General features: G+C 46.4%; 1 protein-coding gene across 3 annotated transcripts in view; it reads right to left on the reverse strand.

Annotated features, from left to right (window-relative positions):
* The window catches only part of ACSBG2 (acyl-CoA synthetase bubblegum family member 2), an 811,342-nt gene that overhangs the window by 621,028 nt on the left and 167,869 nt on the right, over positions 1–22,445 (reverse strand). For all 3 annotated transcript variants that reach the window (XM_069649557.1, XM_069649556.1, XM_069649555.1), the window contains exon 5: positions 481–569. In XM_069649557.1, the coding sequence (XP_069505658.1) occupies positions 481–569 (89 nt within the window). The remainder of the gene's footprint in view (positions 1–480; positions 570–22,445) is intronic.

Below are 22,445 nucleotides of genomic sequence, written 5' to 3' on the forward strand. Positions count from 1 at the left end.
AGTTACAAAATATGACGCACATCACTACTGCAAACATGAAAGATAACACTCCAGCACACAAACACTCTCCGTTGTCACGGCTACACGTTCAGGCCCTCAGAAGCAGCCAGTTATTCTATCCTTTTCATTAATGTTACTTTTGAAAGTGCTCAATTTGTTTTAAAAGGCATAGTTTGCAAGTTGTTTTTTCAGCTGAAGCATTCTTGTGAGCTATATTTGTGTACTTCTAAATATAAAAAAAAACATTTAAACTAGAACAAAGGGTTTTTATTTTAACCATTTATAGGCACTACACACAACCACAGACATCTCTTAAGGAATATGAATTACCCATCAGGACAGCTGCTTCTTAAGATCGTTTCATTTATCTTGTTTCCAGTTTATAGCTTAGTATGCAGAGTCAAATAATAAAAAACTGTAAATCTTGAAACATTAGAATCCGCAGACTAATTAGTTTACCTGTGCAAAAAGATATCTTACCCTGCTAAAATGGATCCAACATCAGCAATGAACCATTCTGCAGAGTTAAATCCCAGAATACCCACTCCATGGTAACGCTCCAACCCAAGCTGTAAACAAGGAAACTAAGTCAGGCTTATTTTGAACATGCGGTAACGCATGGCTGGTCCAGAAGGCATGAAATAACATTCCCTGAACTTCTTGCACAACTGAATACAAGCAACATATATACTCAGCAGGGGTTTCTATGGTAGAGCCAAAATATACCAAACATGCAATGATAAATATTATTGGCAGCTGCCAATCAGATCTGTGAATATACCAATGTTTCCTGGAGTCACCTCCTTGGGGCAATGAACTAGGGTTTGAACCTAAGCATTTGGCTGTGAATTGTAATTTTTCCATTGAAATGCATTGCACTTGAAACGTTTTTTGGAGGGCGACAGGATTTTTTCTGTAGCATATATATTTTTAAGAGACATTCAACAATGGTTCTATCATTATGATGGCCACTTGAGAGCCTCCTCACACCCCTTATGTACCATTATTATTATATATGGCCATGGCACAAATGTAGCTCAGGAGCAGTGAAACGTTGTAAAGTTCATAGAGTAGGGCCCAAAAAGTACTCTTTCCATATGGCGAATCTGAAATGGTCTGCTGTGTGTATATGTAGAATTTAGGTGGCAAGTGACTTCTTATGCCTGGTTAGCATCTTGTCACTTGAATTTGTTATCCCTGTCAGAGCAAAACATTAGTAGCAAGAATTGAACAAGTTATCAAGAAAACATCAGTAATAATTAGTATAAAGAATACATTACTCACCGTAGAGACTAATGTGCTCATAGTCCATAGTTCTCTTTCCTCCATACTGTATGGGCTTCCCCATATGGGAACGAGACTGGAGTCTAGTCCCCAACAGTACAATAGCACTTCCTGTCTAAGGGAATTAATTTAAGCACGCTGTAACGAATCGGGAGTAAGACTCAGACACAGAGACATTGTGGTGGTTGTTATAAACTTTTATTAAAGTAAAACAATGGTTGGAAAAAGGCCTCTCGCCCTAACACTATGAGGGATGTCACTGCCTCAACGAAACTAAAGCATGTTTGTCTCAGAATGTCCAGAGAGTTATCCGTCCTATATCCAAATTCCGATCCCTTACAAGAAAAAGGAAAAAAGGAAGAAAAAAAAAATCAACTGGCCATCTGTAGTCTTTTTTAATGTTCCAATAAAGTTACAAAAGGTGCACAATTAACCAAATGAGTAAAGTTCTCCAAGGTTTCACAGCTCTCAGAACGATGGAGGAAGGTCCTCCCTTCCCTCAAGTTTTCGGCTTCTCTTCAGCTCTTTACTAGTTCTTTTCCTTGGCAAAAGGCAACTTTCCAATAAAGGGGGGTACGATTCCCTTCCCCTAGCATCACATGCTTCAGGGTTCTTCCTCACCCGTTGACTTACTCCACAGTTTTTACAATGCACAGATCTGCAGTTCTGTTAGAACTTTCCCACTCAAAATGCAGGTCTCCAGACTCGTAGTCACACTTTGGCCTGGTTTACTCTCCTGCCAGGACTTTTCAAACTGTTCTTCAAACATATACACTTCACTAGGAAATAGTCTTGTCCATACTTTTCTTACCAGTTTAATCAATGAGCCTCCACCTTCTCGCTCAGTATTTCCATTACTTGTCACAGGGCTTTCCGCCCGCTTCAACAGTCGTTAACCTTCCTCACAGTGCGTGGCATTCACCCGAAGCGCCCCAGTGTCACGCTCTTCCCCTTTGAACTCACCAGTTTGTTTTGGCTGCTCTGGCATTCTTTGAGTTTTCCTACAGTTGCTGTAGCTTGGCGGCTGCCTGGTGCAGCGTCCTGTGCCTTCTCTGTTGCTCCACTTCTCGCCGAACAGCCATGCACTGCTCTCGGTCTCACTATAACAGACCTCTGGCTTCCCGCTTCATCCAGACAGCATTTCTAGCAGCCTCCCGGTGTCGGGCAGCACTCCACTTCCTTTCCAGCTTCTGAATGTCTTTGCATACAGCAAGGTTCACTCTGCAGAGTCTCTCTTCACATGTGCGTGTGGTTCTATTCACACAGCTGCCGGGTATTTGTATATGCAGCGTAGGCTTGCGGGTTCTAGTAATCTTTGTCACTCTGGTCTTCTTTTTCATCTCAGTAATTTGGTTCGGCCAGGATTGCATGTAGCTCTTCCTCATTTGTGTTTTCAGGGGGCTGGGAAGATGGTTGTTCAAGTGAGCCCTACACTTTATCACGTCCTTCTCCTGGTTTTATAACTCTGCGTCAAAACAGAGGTTAGAGTAAGCCAACAGGACCACCTTAAGCCGATCAACAACATCACAAACACTGGACTACAAAGATAACATACATTTTTACTTAGGGAATGTTAGGGTTACAGTTATCCCATAAGGGAAAAGGGACATACCAGGTCTCAGCTGGAGAGTCCCTCCTACTCCCGTGAAGGTAGTCTCCCCTAATCAGATCCCAGGGTAGATTACAGGCACACTAGATCACTGAGTTTAGTGCGTAGATTATCAGTATATTGAATCACTTACACTTTCCTGTACCTTATTTTACAAGGGGTGAAAGTGATTTACTGTGTAGTTGCCCAATACACTCTTTTGTACTAACTTTCTATTTAAATCTCTTGTGAGTTGGTTTGTACCTTGACTTTATTTTTCAGAGTGTGGATGGGTTCCCTAACCAAGATGGAGGAAATGAACAGGGTTCTTGATTGGAAGATGGAAAGACAAAAGGGGAGAGATGAACATTCAAAACTGCCTTTTATTGTAGTTTTCCAGTGAGCAGGTCATGTAAAACATTGTCCGAGTTTTAGGCCCAGGTCTGCAGTGAGGCAAACTTTTCCACAGTAAGAAGATGAGGATTTAAAGGCAGCCAACCTTGCGAGGAAAAGAAGATACCAAGTTTTCAAGAAAAGTAAATTAAGGAAGAGAAGACAACATAATTTAAGCCAAGTAGCTTTGCTGTTATGAGAATGCATTTTTAAACAGCAGTTTAGTGTGCTTTAGGGTTTACTTTAATGACTGTATTAGGAGCCTTGGGTCTAGAGGTTTACTTTAGTACACGTGTTAAACTGTATTGGAAACTTCCACTGGCAGTGCAGAACGGAAAGTTATTTTTGTCACTTTGATAGGCAACTTCTGCATAGCCACGTTTGAAGCGTTTTCCAGGCAGCTTTCGGCTCTCCGTGTGCACAGCGGCGTGTCTCCTGAGGTGAGCTTCTACCTTCATTTATTGCATCCAGCTGTCATTTGAGATGAGGTGAGCATTCTATTTTATCCAGCGCAGCAAGTAGTTTATCTTTTCTGCTTTTGTTTTTGTTGCGCGGTTAGCCCAGAGACTGTGGAAGGGTAGGCTTTAAGTTCTGACACAGTTTGTTTATTTTTATGAAGCGCAATGTGCATGACGAAAGTAGGAACTGCAGGCATATTCAAAAGTGAAAAAAACTATTGCTTGGAATTCCATGGTGAACAATATCGCCTTGCACTTCATGAAATCGATCGAAAAGAATTTTCTTTGAAAAATATTTGAACTGTTTTCAGGAATGGAATAAGCTACAGAGTTAGCTAGCACTTACTTTCAAAAAAGACTCAAGTGGCAAAATAAGTATTCAATCCAGCAAATGTAAATATTGAGAAACAACCAAATAAAGGGCAATATGGTGTTTGGCCAGTTTAATTTCTAGTTTTTGGTATTCATGAAAGACTTCCCAACGTTGAAAATTTTTAGTGAGTAAGTTCTACCAGGAAAGAGTAATTACCAACTGTGAAGTTAGTACTCATACAAGAATGCAATAAACAATTAAATATACAGTTCTTCATTAATGGCAAATCTGGTCAAAAGCAAATTGTAATCCTCTAAACAGTTGCAGAGGAGTGTTCAGATATGTGATCATTTGATTGAAAGAAAATATTTTAGGAAAGGAAGAGTGCATTCACATATTTGTCATTTCTCTTCCATGCAGATACAACAGTTTTGAGATCCAGTGTCTGAGTTTATTATTTCATCCACTTCCCCTTTCCCCCTGGGTTGTATCGAGCTAAGCTGTTTTCTTTTTTAAAGTTAGCTGAGAGTGCTACATCTTGTTGGGTCTGTGGGGTTAAGCAGCTCCTGCGATGTTCTGAAGATTGGTCGCGACACCCCTCATGTGGTCATCTCAAGAAATCCACCCCCATGGCCAGGAAGCTTCTGCCTTTCACTGGCCACATGGGGATAGACCTTCGCTGAGAAAGGAGTGATGACATTTTCAGATTCATCACAGCACGTAGTCACATGAGCAGGCGTGATCGCGCACTCTCACCCCGCCCCACACATCAGTCCCTATTGACGTGCATCGTAAACGACAGCCCTAACTACGCATTTAAGACTTGAGGGGGATGGAGAGAAGAGCATTTGGAGAAAGGGGACTATGGACTAGGAGTACATTATACAGTAACTTGTTCTTACTCCTACGTCCCGTTCCCTCCCCTTTCCTCCATACTGTATGGGCGATTCCAACGCAGTCCCAGAATAAGGAGGAGATAACCATCACTTTTTACGCAAAAAGGTTTCTGAGAACGGCCTGGCTGAAAGCTGCATCTTCCCACTAAATATCATCCAAACAGTTATGAAAGCAGAAGGAGAGGACCATGTCACTACCTTGCTGATTACATCTCATGGTGCGTGCCGCTGAAGTCACTGCCGTAGCCTTGGCTCTTACCAAATGTGTGCAAATGACCTCAGGAGGGGATTTGCCCTGCACTTTGTAAGCTTCCGCTATGCAAGACAACGTCCAAATGGCTACTGTTGCCTTAGAAGGTTGCTGCCTGCCAAATGTAATGAACAGGGCATCAGATTTTCTGTACATCTTGGATCTGTCCAAGTAGAACTTAAGAGCCCTTCTAATATCGAAGCAATGAAAAACCGTCTGCCTGACACTCAGGGTCAGGAAGAATGTAGTAAGTACCATCTCCTGATTAATGTGAAACTCGTTAACTACTTTGGGCAAGAAGGAGAGGTGCGTCTGCAAGACCATCTTGTCCCTATGTAACAGTGTATGGTTCAGACGCAGCCAGGGCCTGAATCTCGCTGACCCTCCTGGCTGACGTTAAGGCCACTAGAATCACAGTTTAAGGTTACAAACTGAATATCCACTGAAGCCATGGGTTCAAAGGGTTGATGCACTAGTGCTGCCAAGACCACTTTGAGGTCCCAGGAAGGCCTAGTCTTGATGGGAGGATATACTTGTTAATCCCTCCAGGAACTTCCTTACTAGGAACTGTAAACTGAAAAGCTGTCCTGCTCCTAATATCGGTATCCACTAATATGATCTCCGAAAAATGAACATTTTTTTTTTTTTTTTTTAAACAAAACAGTGCAGTAAATAGGACGTGGCGTGACCGGGTAAAAGTGTTTCCATTATACCACACAAGGGGAGCTGGGGTGTCCCCTGTTCCCCTGTGCGGTATCTAATGGGCCTTGGGGTGTCCGCCGCATCCATTACATGGATTGCAAAGGCCACACCACAGCCTTTTTGCCACGATTTTATTTATAACAGCCATTTGCACTGCAACTTTATTACATGGAACCCTAATTTCTATATGCTCCTATGGCTGCTAGATAGGTTCTGCACATGTCTATCTGAACTCCTGACTGTGCCAAGTAGGCTGAAGAAGAAAACATTGTCTACATTTTAGAGGGTAAATGCCTTTCTCCTGTGACCAATAACACAATTGTGTCCATTTGCTCTTGTATTGCGCTCACAGCGAGTCCTATCTGCCTCTCTGAATGATGGTCAAATTGTCTTCTGACCGTTGAAGATTAGCTAATGTTAGTTTCTCAGGCACCAGGCAGATAACGCCATTGATTGGGGTGCAGCACTGAGCCCCCCTGTTGAGATGGCATCCGACTCGACACTGGTAGGAGGACTGCTCCCGAACCGAAGATTGCTTGAGATCCGAGTACCATTTATTTATTAGCATTTTTTATTTGCATTTATTTTTTTTAGTGCTACTGCAGCCCCACCATTATCTTTTTGCACCTTGCAGACCTTCTAACATGTCACCCCGGACCACTCTCTGTGAAAGGCATCCCCTTCAATCTGCATGCTCTGGCCCTCCCAAGAGGCAAATCTGGTGCATCTGGCATCGCTGTTCATGGAAAACAGGTCTGTCTCTGGCTGACCTCACCATAGAAAGATCTCTTTAATTATGGAGTCCTGTATCTCCCATTAGTAAGAACTGATGCGAGACTGCCCACCTCAGTATTTTCCTATCATGCAACGCGGCTGCTGTTAGCCACATCCCCTGAGCAATGGCTCATTCACCCAGGTGAATGCCCACCGTGCTCAGAGAAGGAGACCCGGTCCCCCCTGTTTGTGCACATAGGACATTGATATGATGCAATCTGTAAGAATGAGCACCACCCTGCCCTGCACTAGAGGAGCAAATTCCTTCAGAGTAAGGAATATTGCCTTCAACATCAAATAGTTGATATGCTTGTCCAAGTACCCACAGGTCCACACTGTGGGTGGAGTGAGACCCTAGTGTAGCGCCCAAGCCTTCTAAGGACGAGTGCTACAACCAGTGAATGGGAGGAGGATAAAACGGGGCTCCCGAGCCGAGAGTCAACTTCTCCCTCCAACATGCCAAGTCTTCCGTGAGGGTCGGCAGGACTTTAATCTTGTCCGATTGGAATCCCATCCCATAAAGCTGCCAGATGGAGGCAGATTCTTCCCATCTTGAGCCCCAACAGCGGCACCAACAATATGCAGGTTGCTTGCAGCTCCAACAGGTGCCGCTACCACCACACTGTTGTACAGTCTATCACTGGGAAATGCGATACTGCAGCCAGGATATCCCTCCTCCTGTCTTGTGTGGGGAGTATTCCCGCCTGCACGGTGTCCCACAAAAATCCAATGAAGGTAATTTGTTGGGTGTGGGTGAACTCTGATTTCTTGAAGTTCACTGTGAACTCCAACTAGAATAGCAGGTTGATTACTGCGCACAATGTATGGATCGCCTCCTGGGGCAAACACGCTCTCATAAATCAGTCGTCCATGTAGGGGTAGACGTGCTGGCCCCCGAGCCTCAGGCTGGCTATGGAGGTTATGAACTTTGTGAAAGCCCTGGGAGTCGCATTGAGCCCGTAGGTCAGGACCTTGTACTGGAAAGGTTTTCCCCATTAGGGAACACCTCAGGTATTGGGGATGGGTATGCCAAATTGGTATATGCAAATAAGCATCCTTCATGGCCAGGGCACACAGCCAGTCTCCCTGGCAAAGATTTACCATGATCTGTGGAGTCACCATCCTGAATTTATCTAGGGGTAGAGGTTGAGCATTGATAAGTCCAACATCACTCACGGGCCTAGTTCTTGGACTATTGCAAAGATCCTGGAATAGAACCCCTGGCCCGTGTCCTACACAGGGACGCTCTACTGCACGGTTCACTATCGAGCACTTCACTTATTTGATGAATCGTGGGGAGCCTATCTGAACAAGAAGAGGGCAGGAAGGATTGAGTCACAGGCAGTCAGAGGGTGCACACTCCACGGCATTCAGATCCAGGAGTCTTAGATTTCACCAAATCCAATTACATCTACTTAGAAATCTTCAATGTTTTTTTCTCTTTCAATTGGTTAGGTAAGCAGGTATATTTTAAAACAGATTGGGGCGGGATCTCCCCCCACATAATAAAAAAATACAGGGGACAACATCCATCACTGCTCCCTAAAAATCGGTCCCACCTGTCCCATTACTCTTTTTTTTTACCAATGCTTTAGTTTGCTGAACATTTGTTAGTTGTCCATTCTAGCACTTCGGCCCTATATCCAGGAATCTTGCATCTAGGTGTTTTTGCTTGCTCTGATGCGTGTTGAAACCTAGGCGTTTCCATTTTTCCTGGACTTGAAACTAGATGGCTTCTTCTCCCTCACCCCCTTGCAGGCCTCCCTTAGCCCTCCTGTCCCCTTCCCCTTCTACTCTCCTTTTCTCTCCCATGTCACCTGGTGAGGTCTTGGGTAGGTTTAAGTTACTTACCTGTAACTATTGTTCTCCAGCACGAGTCTGGCATGGATTCACATGCTCAAACATTCCCCGACGTCAGGCTGGGAATCCTTGGTAAAAGAAAAAACAGTTTCACTTTAAAAACTGCATTTCTCCTCTAAATCACCAACTATCCTCTGGGTCATACTACCCCCATCCAATGGCAGTCCTCTCCTGAAGCCCAGCCTCTGGCAGCCATCATCAGATTTGGTAAGCACGTAAAGTGGCAGTATGACCAAGAAGAGCTGCAGAGGGGCCGAAGGGCGGATTCACATGTGAATCCATACCAGACCCATGCTGGGGAACAATAGTTACATGTAAGTAAATTAAAGCTTCTCCAGGATGGGGGTCTGCCATGTATTCACATGCTCATGAATAATGTACACAGTAGTACAGATTACACAACCACGTGAGGGGGCAAGGCTCAACAGAAGCAATTAATACTTACCCCTGGAACAGACTCACCTCAAGCAAACAGGTTGTGCAGCACTGCTTGGCCGACTCTGGACTCCATCCTGGAATTCCTGTCAACACAGAACTTCATGAAGGTCTGCACAGATCTCCACGTAGCAGCCATGCAGATGTCTAGTAGGGGCACACCAGACAGGAATGCCATTGTCGCAGTGACCGACCTGATGGAGTGGGCACTTTGACAGCTCGGCAACAGTTGGTTTGCCAACCGATGGCAGTGCATTATGCAGCCGGAGAGCCACCTCGAAATGGAAGCCTTGGACGAGTCCTTCCCATGGATCACAGTACCAAAGTTCAAACAATTGAGAAGTCTTCCAAAAGCTTTGAGCACGTCATTTAGAACATCAAGGTACAAGCAACTTCTAGCGAATTCAAGGCCCTCTCTGCCGGCGAAGGTTTTGGGAAGAAAACAGGCAACACCAAAGGCTTGTTGAGGTAGAATTCTGACGGAACCTTTGGCATGAAAGAGGGGTGCGTACTTAGTACCACCCTTCATTCACAGATGGTTGCTTGCAGGATAGGGCCTGGAACTCACCTACAAGTCTGGCAGAGGTGATGGCCACAAGGAAAGCCATCTTCCATGAGAAAAACCTGAATGGATCCTGATGCATAGGCTCGGAGGGAGCCTCCATGAGCCTTGGCAGTAGCACGTTGAGTTCCAACGCCAGAGCAGAAGCTTTCACCAGGGTGTAGGATCAGAAAAGGCCTTTGAGAAACTCCTTAACGAGTCTGTGCAACCACAGTGAATGTCTCCCTGGGGATCTTGTGTAGAGGGAGATAGTCGCCAGATGTACCTTGATGGATGCGTGAGCCAGCCACTCCTTTGCCAACAACAGCAAGTATGGCAAGACCTGAGGAGCCGTGACCCTCAGAGGGGTAACCTTCTGTACCTGTCACCACGTAGCCAAAACTTTCCACTTAAGGTCATAGCACTTCAAAGTCGACAACTCCCTGGCGAGGACCTGCCTGCTGACCACTGGCAACTCATAGCATCCAAACTAACTCTGCAGAAGCCAAGCCCTCAGGTTCAGAGATCCTGGGTCGTGATGAAGAATTGGGCCTCCCACTCTGGTGAAGAGATCTGGAACCACTGGCAACTTGACTGGAGGCGCCGACAGGCCAAGAAGATCCAGATACCAAATCTGCCTCAGCCACATCAGGGTGTTGAGTATCAGTATTGATGACACGTAGCATGAGCGGAAACAGAGACGCATGCAGAATAGTCCTTCCCATGGGAAGGAGAATGCGTCCCTCTAGCTCCGCAGCTCGTCGAACCTGCTGGCAAACCTCTGGCATTTGGAGATCCGCCGTCGCAAACAGATCTATCCGAGGCCTGCCAATTTAACGATCAGGCGGTCCACATGAATCTGACTAAGTTCCCACTCGTGGCAGAAACTCAGTTCCCTGCTGAGGAGTTTGCAATGGTGTTCTTAACTCCCGCCAGGTGAAGAGGGACGAGAAAACATCCCCTGACCAACCGCCCAGTGCCACAAGTCCTGGGCCACATCGGAAAGAGCCAGGGATAGAGTGCCCCCACGCCCTGCTTCCTGATGTAGAACATGGTGGTGGTGTTGTCCGTGAGGATCCTCACCACCTTACCGTATGGCGTGTAGACATCTGATGTGCGCTCCTCAACCTTCTAGGGAAGCATCCGTGGTGAGTTTCCTGGTATGGCAGGTTTTAAAATCCTTTGCCTTTGGTGATGTGGGAGCAGACCCCCCCGACCGCTATGGCCCATCGGAACTCCCCGTTGAGGGATCTTGTCCATGAAGCTTCCGGGCACCTGTATCCAACAGGTATCCAGGAATTCCTGTAGGGGGTCGCATCTGCAACCTGCAGAGACAGACTAGGAAGATGCAGGACAACATGACCAGTAATGACTTGATAGCCCGCACAGTGGCCGTCTTCGCCCGCGAGTCGTTGCACCTTTCCTTAAATGGCTGCTTCCTCCTAGGGCAATGCCAGACCCTGTTGAGTCTGGCACAGAGGAACAGCGCGTTCTGCAATGGTGTTAAACAGGATTTCGTGACAGAATCTCAGATCCGTTAATAGTCTGACGGTCGCCTTGGTGTGCTCGCCAGCCAGCTCCTGCAAGCGGGGCGCGTTTCAGTCAGTCATTCAGTACGTGTATGCCCTGTAGATGTAGATGGGCCGTCACTGGTGCTAGGCATTCTGGGAACACTTTTGGATCAGACTTCAAGCCCAATGGTAGGGCCTTGAACTGTTAGTGCTGTCCCTTACACCATGAAGCATAGAAACGTCCAATGTTTCTAGTGAATGGGGATGTCAAAATAGGCGTCCTCCAGGTCCGACGACGTTAAGAAATCCCCTTTCTCCAGTTGGCTGAGCACGTGCTGCAACGTGACCATCCTGAATTTTTGGGACTTTAAGAATTTGATCAGACGTCATAAGTGCAGGATGGGTCTCCAGCTCCGATCTTCTTTCTGACTAGAAAGTATCTGGAATGGACTTGAGCCCCTGAGTAGTTGGGGAACCAGAAATACAGTTTTAAAGTGAAAGTGAAACTTGTCTTTTACCGAGGATTCCCTGCCTGATGACAGGGAATAATCTTGAGCATGTGAATCAATGCCAGACCCCATGCTGGAGAAAGCTCCATTCTGTGAGGTATTCCCCTAATCCTCTTGAACTTTCAAGGACTACATAGCCTCCGTTGCCCCAGCTTTGGCAGATTCTGCGATCACTCCTTGCCACTGGCTCCTTCCTGTTCTCTTCAAGCACTACCTTGTGCAGTCTCCCCTCTAAGTGCAAGTGAACGTGTTCACTTGCACTTAAATGTACCCTTCTCCTCCCTCCCGAGCATCACCATTCCTCCCCATCCGGCACTCTCCTCTTCCCCCTTGTTAGGGAGAATTCTCTGTTTAGGCTGAATTTCCTAACCTAGCGAGTCCCCCAGCAGCATTTTTGGGGTTTATTTTTTTCTCCTGCCAAGAGTGAGACTCTTTTACCCTCACTCTTGGACATGATTTGAGTGTGTTTCTTTGACTCTAGATGTGTTTAATGGGTTATGGGGTCTTTTACTCCATAGGGCTTCATGTGTTTTTGTGATGTGTGTTACACAGCACCCTCAGTGCAGTAACACAGGGGTGTCAGTGACTCCCCAGTATAGACTCCATACCCTGGGACTGACTACTGTCTCCCAGGGTCTGTAAAGTCACCATTGACTTTACTAGTCTTAAATTCTGAACAGAACCAGTACAAACCATCATATTGTGGACGTACTGGCGGGGGCAATTCGATTGCCCCAGGGTCTGTTAGTCGAGGGGGCACATCTCCGTCCCCCCTGATCGAGTTTTGGCTGGTGGCAGTGGATACTACTTTTTATATTCAACCACGAATATTTCTCTATGGGATATTCCCATTGTTCGAGGCTACCATCTTTATTTAATTACGATAGCCTCGAACATACCGCCGGTTTAATTATTAATTCTCCGGTTGGTGTTTTTTGCCAAAACTCGGTTCTAAAATGGCGGTTGTGTTCTCTTCGGTGACTCCAACCCAAGTCGAGCCCTTTGTTCCACTTTTTGGCGGGCTTCTCCACAGAAGCCCTCCAAAGTGGTGCCACTCTGTCTGGGGTACTTAGGAGGGGTGGAGGGGGATTTAGGCACCCTGCACTGAGTTGCCTAGGCAACTCAAGTCGCACTCCGTCCTGATTGGCCCAAGTGGTGAGCCGGCCGGCTCACCACTTAGCATGTTTGAGTGACAGCTAGGCTGAGTGAATGGGGGTTTTCTACATAAAAGCAGGGATTTGGGGACTGGAACTTCAGAAGTCGCCACAGGACCTAAGAATCCGACGAGGGAGAAGCTGAGCCGACCTGCCACGACAACACCACCGGTGGAGCCCTGCTGGACCGTCTCACCACTTTTCCCAACGACAGAGGAGATCTCCCACCGGAGTCTTCTTCCTTTGACTGGTGGGGATAACCAGTTTCACCGTCTTTTCGCCTTCCCGACATATCTCGTGGCCGCCTTGCCTGTGCCAAGCACCCCGGCAACCGGGATACCACGTTTTAACACGACCGCGAATTAAAGGGTAATACCTTTAACCGGAAAACTCTGTGGCTGGTTTCTTCCCTGGCAGTGCAACGACCTTCATCTTTCCACCGCTGGAGGATTCTTCCCACTTAAGGTACTGTGTCCCGCCCGGCTTCCCTTGCCACCGACAGTACGGGGTAGATCTAGCCCCCGGCTTTCAAACCTGGGTTAGCCTGGGACACCCTGGCTAAACTTTTCTGAGCCTCTCTAAACTCTTTTTGAACTCTCTGCAGACTTTAAGCCTAGTGTAACTGTGTGATCTTGGGCGCATTTGTGCTCTGCTCTCTCTAAGAGTGGGCCCAGCCTATGGACTTTGGCTCACAAGTGACTTTTGCTCTTCTGCCTTGCTAATAGTGTTCCTAAAGCTTAGAGTGGTGTACCTTCCCATATTCTGTATTTTTCCCTCCCTTCTTCATGAACTTGTTGGAGTGCCATCTATAGTTAAGCACTCATCTCTGTAGTGGTGTTAACTAAGACTTATCTGATAAGGAATAAGGGTTGTATGTATTATAATAGTAACTGTGTTTAGAGTGTTTTACAAAAAGAGTGCTGGATTGGTTCAAACTGTGTGTGTTTCTAAATAAATAATTATATACCTTGATACCAAAGCTCTGGTCAGTGTTTGCTTGTGCTATTGTGTCTGAGTGCCTATTGTGTATACTTTACATACTGCCTAACTCTTCTTGAGGGAAGTCTGACTGCTCAGCCACAGCTACCAGGTAAATCTGGGTGGTACAGACTGCTACCAAGTGGGTTTACTGCTAACACCTGTAGTACTAAATCTTTTGCAGTGTTCCCAAAGGGAACTGCACAGGTTTCTGCCTAACACCCCTCTCCACTGTCATCTGTTACTGCACTTGCATGCTCCGAATTGTGTCGCGACCCAATAGGAACTGTCTTTTTCCCAGTCTCCGCCCCCCCCCCCACCAACCTTATCCGTCCCCTCCCTACCCATCCCCGCCTCGCCTTCATTCTCGTTACAGCATTTGCACAATCCGAATGTCTGAAGACCTAGTAGGAAAGTGTGTTTGTTTTTTCCTTGTACTGCTCCTTCCCTTGTCTTGATGCAACCTGAAACACCATTTGCTGTATAGGCGCATTATAAATAACCAATAAATAAAATAAATAAAGCCCTCTGAAACCACAGAAATAAGCCAACGGTCTAAGAAATGGTTGAAATCAGTGGATCTTGTGCAGGGAGACTGCTTCCAACGGGAGAATCATGGATTCTAGTCAGGATGACCAGAGACTTAGCTGTTTGGGAGCTACTCTTTCTCTTGGTCAGTTTGTCTGTAGACAAATGAAAAATCTTTCTCCTCAAAAAAGAAGGTCCAGAATTCGTTCTTGAACTCCGTTGGTGAATTTCATGTTTTTTACTTCGAAGCAGACCTGTGCAGAGGCACTCCCACATCGCTCTACTGGCAGCATCTATGTGCGCTAATGGGGACTCCAACAGGTCCTGTGTCACCAATTTGGCCACCAACAGCCCTGATTTAAAGGCTGCTTGCCTGTCCAAGAAAAGATCCTAAGAAAATTCAGCAAGGTGCAAGGCTGAGTTAGCATAACCTTTTCTGACAAAAGCTTCAAGCAGTTTGTCCTCCTTGATTAGCACAGCCGAGGTCGTCTGGGAAGCTGAACCCGACCCTGCCGGCTTAGAATAAAAACACCACAGAAGAATAGAGCTGTGGATGAGACGCTAACAAAAAGCACCTTTGCCTCCAACTGCCTGAAGCGAGCATTCAATCTAAGTGCCAAATACTCTAACAAAGAGGAAGACAGATTAAACAGATGCGTCTTCAGGGCTTTCCTGAAAGGAAGATAATCAGCCAAAGTTCTCAGGCTTAGCGGCAAGGCATTGCACAAGGTAGTGCAAGAACAGGGAAAAGGAGCGACCACCTAGATGCTTCCGCTAAAATTTGGGAATCCTTAGAAGCTGCTGAGAATCCTACCGCAGGTTTCTTGTGGGACAGTATCTCTCCAGCTTCCGTTTCAGAAAATGGGGCCTACATTGTGCGCAGCTCGGTTGACAATAAACAACTTTGTACTCAATACGAGCCGCCATCGGTAACCAGCGCAAACGATGTAACAAGGCATGGGAGGGAGACAACCGAGATACCTTACATGCCAGACGAGCTGCAGTGTTCTGGAGGACCTGGAGTCACTGAATCCCCTCCCATTGTCAGGGAATACTTCTCACGCTCCTATTTAAATGCAATGGAGAATGGGTACTGCGCCAATAATTACCCCTTCCTCAACCATTGGGTAAGGCTGGCACACTGCTTGACGAGCAAAGATATACACAGAGATCTTGAAATAGACACTTTGGATGACCCAAACTCTACTGGACTACAGGGCCTTGCTTTGCTGAGGATCTTTAGTTTCTCTGTATAATAGTTGCATCTCACCAGGATAAGCACAGGCCTTTCCCACAACCTCCAACTCCATCAGCCCCATCAATGGCTACTGCAAGACCCCCTCCCTCCCATAGCCTTTGAATAAAACGCCCATCTCTCTTACCATATGCTCAACAGCCATAAGCGTTTTGCCTTTTTTCTCCAGAAGGACAAAAAATGAAAAGGTTGTTGCGCGCCTCTCAATTTTTCATAACTGTTCATTTTAATCCTTGGGATTAAAGTCTGTGCCTCTACCAATTCTGAGATATGGACATCTAACTGGGTTTCCTGGATAACAGACTTCGGGGTAGCTTACAGCCCCACCAATCTGTCTTTTCATACCCTTTATCTTGTGGTCGATCGCATTCACTCTTGTCCCAATATCAACACAAATTCTCAGTTCTTTGAGCACTGACAGAATATTGCTCTTTGTGGCACCATTTCCACTGGGGTGGGGTGACTAAGGTCCATTTTCGTAATTCTCACTTCCTGGTCGATGCAAGAATCCTGAACTACAGTTAAATGGCCCACCAGTAATATACCATCACACATCCCGTGTCATGCGAGCAAAATCATTTTGCGTGTGCAGGTGGGAGGGTTATGCAAAGAATTGGAGCAAGAGCACAGGAGCAAGATCACTCTTACAGTCCATCCGCCAATACATAGCAATCCGCACTGGGAGCCATAGCCCGGACACTGCAGCCTGTATTTGTTCATGGCAGCACCAGGCTTTGTGAGGGCCTGAAATCCAGGGCAGCTCCTCATTACTCCACATGATGCACACACTACTCCCCTGCACCTTGCTCACTCTCAAGTCTTCAGCGGATGGGGTCCTGAGGGGACATCTCATTTCATTGGTCTCGTGAGCTGCTTTATTGCCGATAAACCCAGTGAGAGGGGAAGATAGTACAGAGCTTCACAGAGCCAAAGCCATCTTGTCCATACCCCTGGTGGCATCCAGTGCAATATTTCTGATGCCCAAAATACTCCATTGTGTCAGAAAGGCCACAGTCTAGTGTTCCAAATACAGCAGACATTTGTGAACTCTGGAGAAGAAACTGAGATTTGAACTTATTAGATAAAAAAATCTCAGGTTGGGAAACCGGTCTACCAGAGCCTGGGCTGAAGAAACCATTTCCTGAGGACTGCGAGCCCCAATGAACCAGTTGTCCAGGAAGAGATCCGGATGCATACTGAAGTCTGAGCAGGGAGGCAAGAGCTGTCATTATCTTGGTGAATACTGGAGGGGCTTCATTCAATCCAAATGTAAGGACCCAGTCTTGAAACTGCATATATATGAAAACATGCACCTTACAGGACGACTGCACATATCCAATATCTCCTCACCATCGTAGCTGAGCAGAAAAGGATCCAAAAAATGTTCCCAGGACTGCCGGGTTCTTCTCTTGAAAGAAACTTGGTGGGAGGAGCCTTCTCTATGGCCCTCATGGACAGGAAAGAACAGATCTCCTTCTGTAGAGCATCACTACCCTCTTGGGAATGAGAGGGTGAACGGGTGGACCAGGCAGAATGTGAAGATGGAACCAAAATGTCAAAACAAACTTTCCCGGGGTCCCTGAACAAGTGTGTCCAACTAAGAAGGTAAAACTAAACACCCCCGACTGGTGCACTGTGCTCTCCGACCCACAAATCACTGTTGCGGCTTGTCTGAATCACCTCATGTTTTTTCTGTTGCTTTCATGTTGAAGGAGTTCACAGGATCTATGCTTTCCATCTTTAAAGCCTCAAAAACATGTAAAGACCAAACTATTCCCAAGGCTGCTTTGTAAGCAAGACCAACAACGTATCAGGCCGCTTTAAGGAGTATTTCTTAGTCAACACTTCATCTTTTGAGGGCAGGAAGAGTTCTAGCCCATCAAAGGTAGGTGTAGGATTTTCTCCTGCACATCTTGGTTGAATTTCATGGCTCTAACACAAGCCTATCCTTCTACATCAGAATCCAAACACAGGCCTCTAGAAGTGCTGCCAATATGGTGGCTAGTGGATTCCATTATAACAGCTGCAGACTATTTTGACTAAAAAAAAATAAAATAAATAATAAATAAATAAAAAAATAAAAAAGCCGAAAAGCCACCTGCTCCAATTCAGCAATCTCAGCCCACAATTTCTGGTTGTTCACCGCGAGAATAGCATCTACTTGATAGAACTGAAGGACCACATCCTCGTACATTCTCTGCCGAAACCAGTCTAGCAGCGTATTCCTTCTCAAATGGGATGCTGCCAAAGATAAATAAGAACCCTTGATCAATACTGTGCCAACTGCCGCTTGTGTCGGAGGCTGGAGAGCTTGGTATGTACTACAGGTCAATTGATCTTTTAACCAGCTAAAACTAATGAATGGGGCTGAGCCCAGATACTCTGGGCCTCACCTTAAACATCTTCTTGAATATGGATGACTGACCTAAAGTGACTTTCAAAGATCAATACCAAAGCTAAAGAACCTTCTGCAGACACCAGGCTTTCTGGTTCCAAAAAGCCATAAACTCTCAAGCGCCTCTAACCTTTTAAGGAAGATATAAGTAAGCCAGAGAAGGGACCTGGTTCCCATCCTCATGGTTGAAAGTCATCCAGATTGTCAGGACCTTGTTGCTACTAGCGGGCGCAGATTGAGTGGGCACCGAAGAATTAGGAGGCACTGCCAGAGGTGCAGGAGCCTGAGGCAGAGCTGTTGCTACTGAAGATATCAACGCTGGTTCTACCACAGAAGGTGTAGAAGGGTGACCAGTCCCAGCGTTTAAGGGTGGCTGGACCGGAACCATAGGTCCCAATGCTGGAGAAATGAAAGAATGCAACACTTTCAAGAATTCATTGAAATACCCCTTCATTGCAGTAGAGATCATAAGATTAATGTTTTTAATAAAAAAAAATACAAACCTCTGTAATTGAGGTTACACTAAACAATGCATCCCAGAGATAGCGGGCCACTAGCCCCAAGTATAAAAATATACCACGGGAGTGGAAGGTCCTCCTTGCAGCATACAGGTTTCAGTTGAGAAAGGTGACAATTCTACTCAGAGGATTTCTGTCACCTGCTCGCAACAAGCACAGAAACAAACACCACAAGTCACCTCTGGATCGTGCATTCCTTTTACCTGTGAATGTAAGAGATAGCCCTCCCTCCTCTGGCGAAGCTTATGACACTTAAGGACTAATCCTGGCATAATATCTGCCTCCTGCGAGATATTGCTGCCTGGAGGAGTACTTAATGACCTGCTAACCATCTTCCCCACAATTGATCTGCCTCACTGAAGGGAAAGTCTGATGCAATGAAACAGCCGTGGCGTGCCAAGAGACTGACTTCTAAGCGTTCACAAAGTTAATTTCCAATTACCACTTTTAGTTTATAATAGTCATAAGAAAGTTACACTTGTCTTACTGAGGAAAACACATTGCAACACACGCTAACATTAAAGTGTTTGTAACCAGGAACCATCACTCGGTCAGGATTCAAAGTGAAATATTATGTTGAATGCTTAATGTTATAGGGATCGAAAATGCTCAGAGCTGATAACTATTTCCTGGTTGTAACTTACAAGCGCCTGGGTAACTTGCGAAAAAAACTGCTACCAAGAGCTACCTTTCTAGCTTTTCAGATGAACCGGAGTTCACCTGAATTTTCTTTGTGCAAACTGCGCGTTAGGGTATTTGGTAAAGGTTCATCAGGAAAACTTCAGATCGCATTTAACGCATCATGTCTAGTGGACAATTGTGTGGAAGTTAGATTTCCAGCAAGCTATGGATTAGCTCCTTGCTCTCCAGAGGGGAAACTGTGCTTGGGAACCATTTTTAGCTTCAGCTCATCAAAACTTTATTTCGCTCATTGGATGGTCTACCTCGCCCATCATAAATTGGTAAACATAACTCACATACTTACATAGCACTTATAGAATAATCTAAAAAATTAATTTAAAAAAAACAACAAAAAAAAATAGGCCATTTTCTTCTTTTTTAAAGTTAAGGTGCTTACTACCAATTTGCACCTGGGCAAGAGCCAGTAACTCAGGTGGCTGGAACAGCAAGCAAGAATATACATTCTTCGTCCGCCGTCCCAGCCACCAAAGGCCATTCCCCGAGTTACCCCATCCCCTGCCAGATATTGACTGCGCAAACAGCAGAAAATCGCCCCACGAAAAAAGGAAAGCCTTTCGCACCCCAGGGTTCAAATGGCTTTCATGCTCCAGCAGGGCGGACATGGCCGGTAACGGCCAAAGCACTCGGCGAGGACCTCGCTTCACTCGAGGCGACCATGGCTCAGGCTGGTAGGCCATTATTGGCCATGTCCGCCCACAGCCGCGGCGTGAAAGCCATATTTAAGTTTAAAGTTTACAAATGTTGAAATGCCAACCTTAACCCCTCAAGTACTAAGGACGAGGTATCTCGTCCACAGCACTATATTTGTAGTGTGGAGGACGAGATACCTCGTCCTTTCAAGCAATTGGGTTTGTGTGATCGCTGCAGCTCCTGACGGCACAGGGGTTAGATTTCCTTCAGTTCCACGTCAGCCTGCTTAATGTGCGCTGACGCGGGACTGAATGAAAAGGAAGGTACGTACCTCCCTCGACCTCTGGCATTTCTATGCCATTTTGATAAAGGGAGGGGTCGTTAGAAAGGCAAGACTCTCCACTTTCCAACAACACCTTCTTTGAAGTGTTGCTGGGCACGGATTGCTTGATTTGTGTCAAACACCACCACTAGACCACCAGGGATCAATTATTGAAGTGCGAGGGTTGCTTAGTAAACGGCCCTCTCAGGCCCACAATGCATGGGGCATTACAGTTTGCCCACCACAGGGGCAGATGGGCACACTAATCTGCCCCTAAGCAAGGGGCAAATACAAAAAAAATATAATATATAAAATGTTGAAGGGTTACTGGGGGGTGGGAGTCGCTAGACCAGAAGGGATTTTTTTTTTTATTTGAAATGGTGATGGGGTGCCACTAGACCACCAGGGATGGTTTGAAAGTGAAGGCGGTGATAGTTGGGATTTGTTTTTGCTGGGTGGACCACAGATAATGAATGTTTTTGGTTTAGTTTACAGGTATTTTTATGCTAGAAGCATCTGTTTTGTTATGCAATTATTCTACGGTTAGGGTCCATTGTCATTGGGGGGTGGGTAGGACTGGGGCTGGATTGTTGGTGGTGTGGACAGGAGTGGGCGTTCCGAGGAGGTATTTCGGTGGGCTGGGACACAATTGCAGGGTCTGGCCACAAATTGCCCCCCCATGCCAGCCGAACATTGATTTTTCCCTGGGAGGGCAATGTATAACCCTGGGAGTCAGCAATGGCCACTAGGCCATCTGGAAATGTATGTTCTGGGGGATTTTCATATGGCCATTGTCCTCAATCGGCATTTCCCATGAGTTTGCAGTTACCCTTCCTTGGTAGCAGATCAATGGTAGGTAAAGGTTTGCAGATAGCTGGGCTGCATTGCACCTTTTTCCTCCAGGGAGGGGTGGGGACCCTACCGGGGATTCCTGGGACTGTCACTGGGCTTGGAGACAGTCGCTCAAGGACACCACCCCCGACCATTTGGGAGCTCTGGTTGGCCTGCGTTACAGCTTTTCCACACCAGGGAGCCCCGGCAGTGTGCCAATACCTCCCACGGAGGGAAAAGCTGTAATGCAGCCCGGCCAGATCTCCAGGATGGTTGGAGGTGATGTCTCCCATGTGGGTCTACTGTCCCCCAAGCACAGCAGCAGTCCCAGTGTGCCCAACCATGGTCCCCGTACTTTCCCCGGGGGGAGAAGTAACGCAGGCCAACCAGAGCTTCAGGATGGTCGGGGGTGATGTCCCTGGCTTGGGCGCCCCGTCTCCCATGTGGGTCGACCATCCCCCAAGCACAGCGGCCGTCACAGGGTCCCCCATCCTTTGCTGGAGGGAAAAGCTGTAACGCAGCGAAGCCAGAGCTCCAGGCTGGTCTTGGGGACGGTCGACCCACATGGGAGAGGGCTGCCCAAGGCGAGGGACAAAACCCAGACCATAAAAATGTCCTCTTCCTAGGTCTTTTGGTGTACCAGTGATTTAGCCTTTTCCCTTTGCCCCTAGGTAAGTGCACCGACACATGTGAAGTACCATTTTCATCGGGACACCTGTGGAAACATGGTAAGGTAGGACATGTGTTGCCTGTGTGTTTTGGTGGTGTCCTGGTGGCAAATGTCTGTTTGGAGTTTGTCAGGCCTTGTGGGTAAATATTCTATCGCAATTGGCAGAAGTCAGACCTCTTTGGATTCCCCTGGGCGTCTTCTTTTCAGAAATCAATCGGGTTGCCCATTTCCTTGGTGGCTGCGACACCCCAGGCTCAAATCTGTGGGTTGTCAAGGTGGCAAAATCCAGTCTTACCCAAGATGTCTGATGTACGAGTGGTTTACCCTGTTCCCTTCGCGCCCCGGTCAGTGCACTAACACATGTGAGGTACCGTTTTCGTTGGGACATCTGTGGTAAAATAGGAAGGTAGGACATTTGCTGTTTTCAGAACATTTTTACACATTGCCTACTGCACTTTGTTACACAACCCTTTAATTTCCCAAATGTGACCTACTGCACAAGTCACCCATACCTCTAAAGGCCTACCTAGGCTCTTTCAAAAAATGTATGCTTGCCATTCTTCATCGCAATCGTTTTCCCCATTATCAAATGGTAAGTATGTATTTTTTGTCAGTCGGCATAAAAATCTTGTGTACTATGGCTCCGTTTTTGGTTTGTTGTATTGCTTGTTTTGTGAAACATCACAATCTCCCAACTATGATGAGTCGGGGGAATGTAGTCTTGCATTGCTTTTCTCAATATTGACAGAAGCCATTACGTTACAAGTCCAAACATGTCCAGCCCATAGTTCCCCCCACCCCCAATTATAGGTACATAGTTATCTGACCTGCGCAAATCACATCTTCCTGAACTTAGAATTGTGTCTACGTCATTTTATTGGCATCTTCTGAAGAAACACAAAATGTGCTCTGTTTTTTGTTATTTTCCCTCACCCCCTACAGCAAACT

The sequence above is a fragment of the Ambystoma mexicanum genome, chromosome 1p, assembly GCF_040938575.1.
Source record: "Ambystoma mexicanum isolate Mex_15411 chromosome 1p, UKY_AmexF1_1, whole genome shotgun sequence".
In the NCBI taxonomy this organism is placed as follows: domain Eukaryota; kingdom Metazoa; phylum Chordata; class Amphibia; order Caudata; family Ambystomatidae; genus Ambystoma; species Ambystoma mexicanum.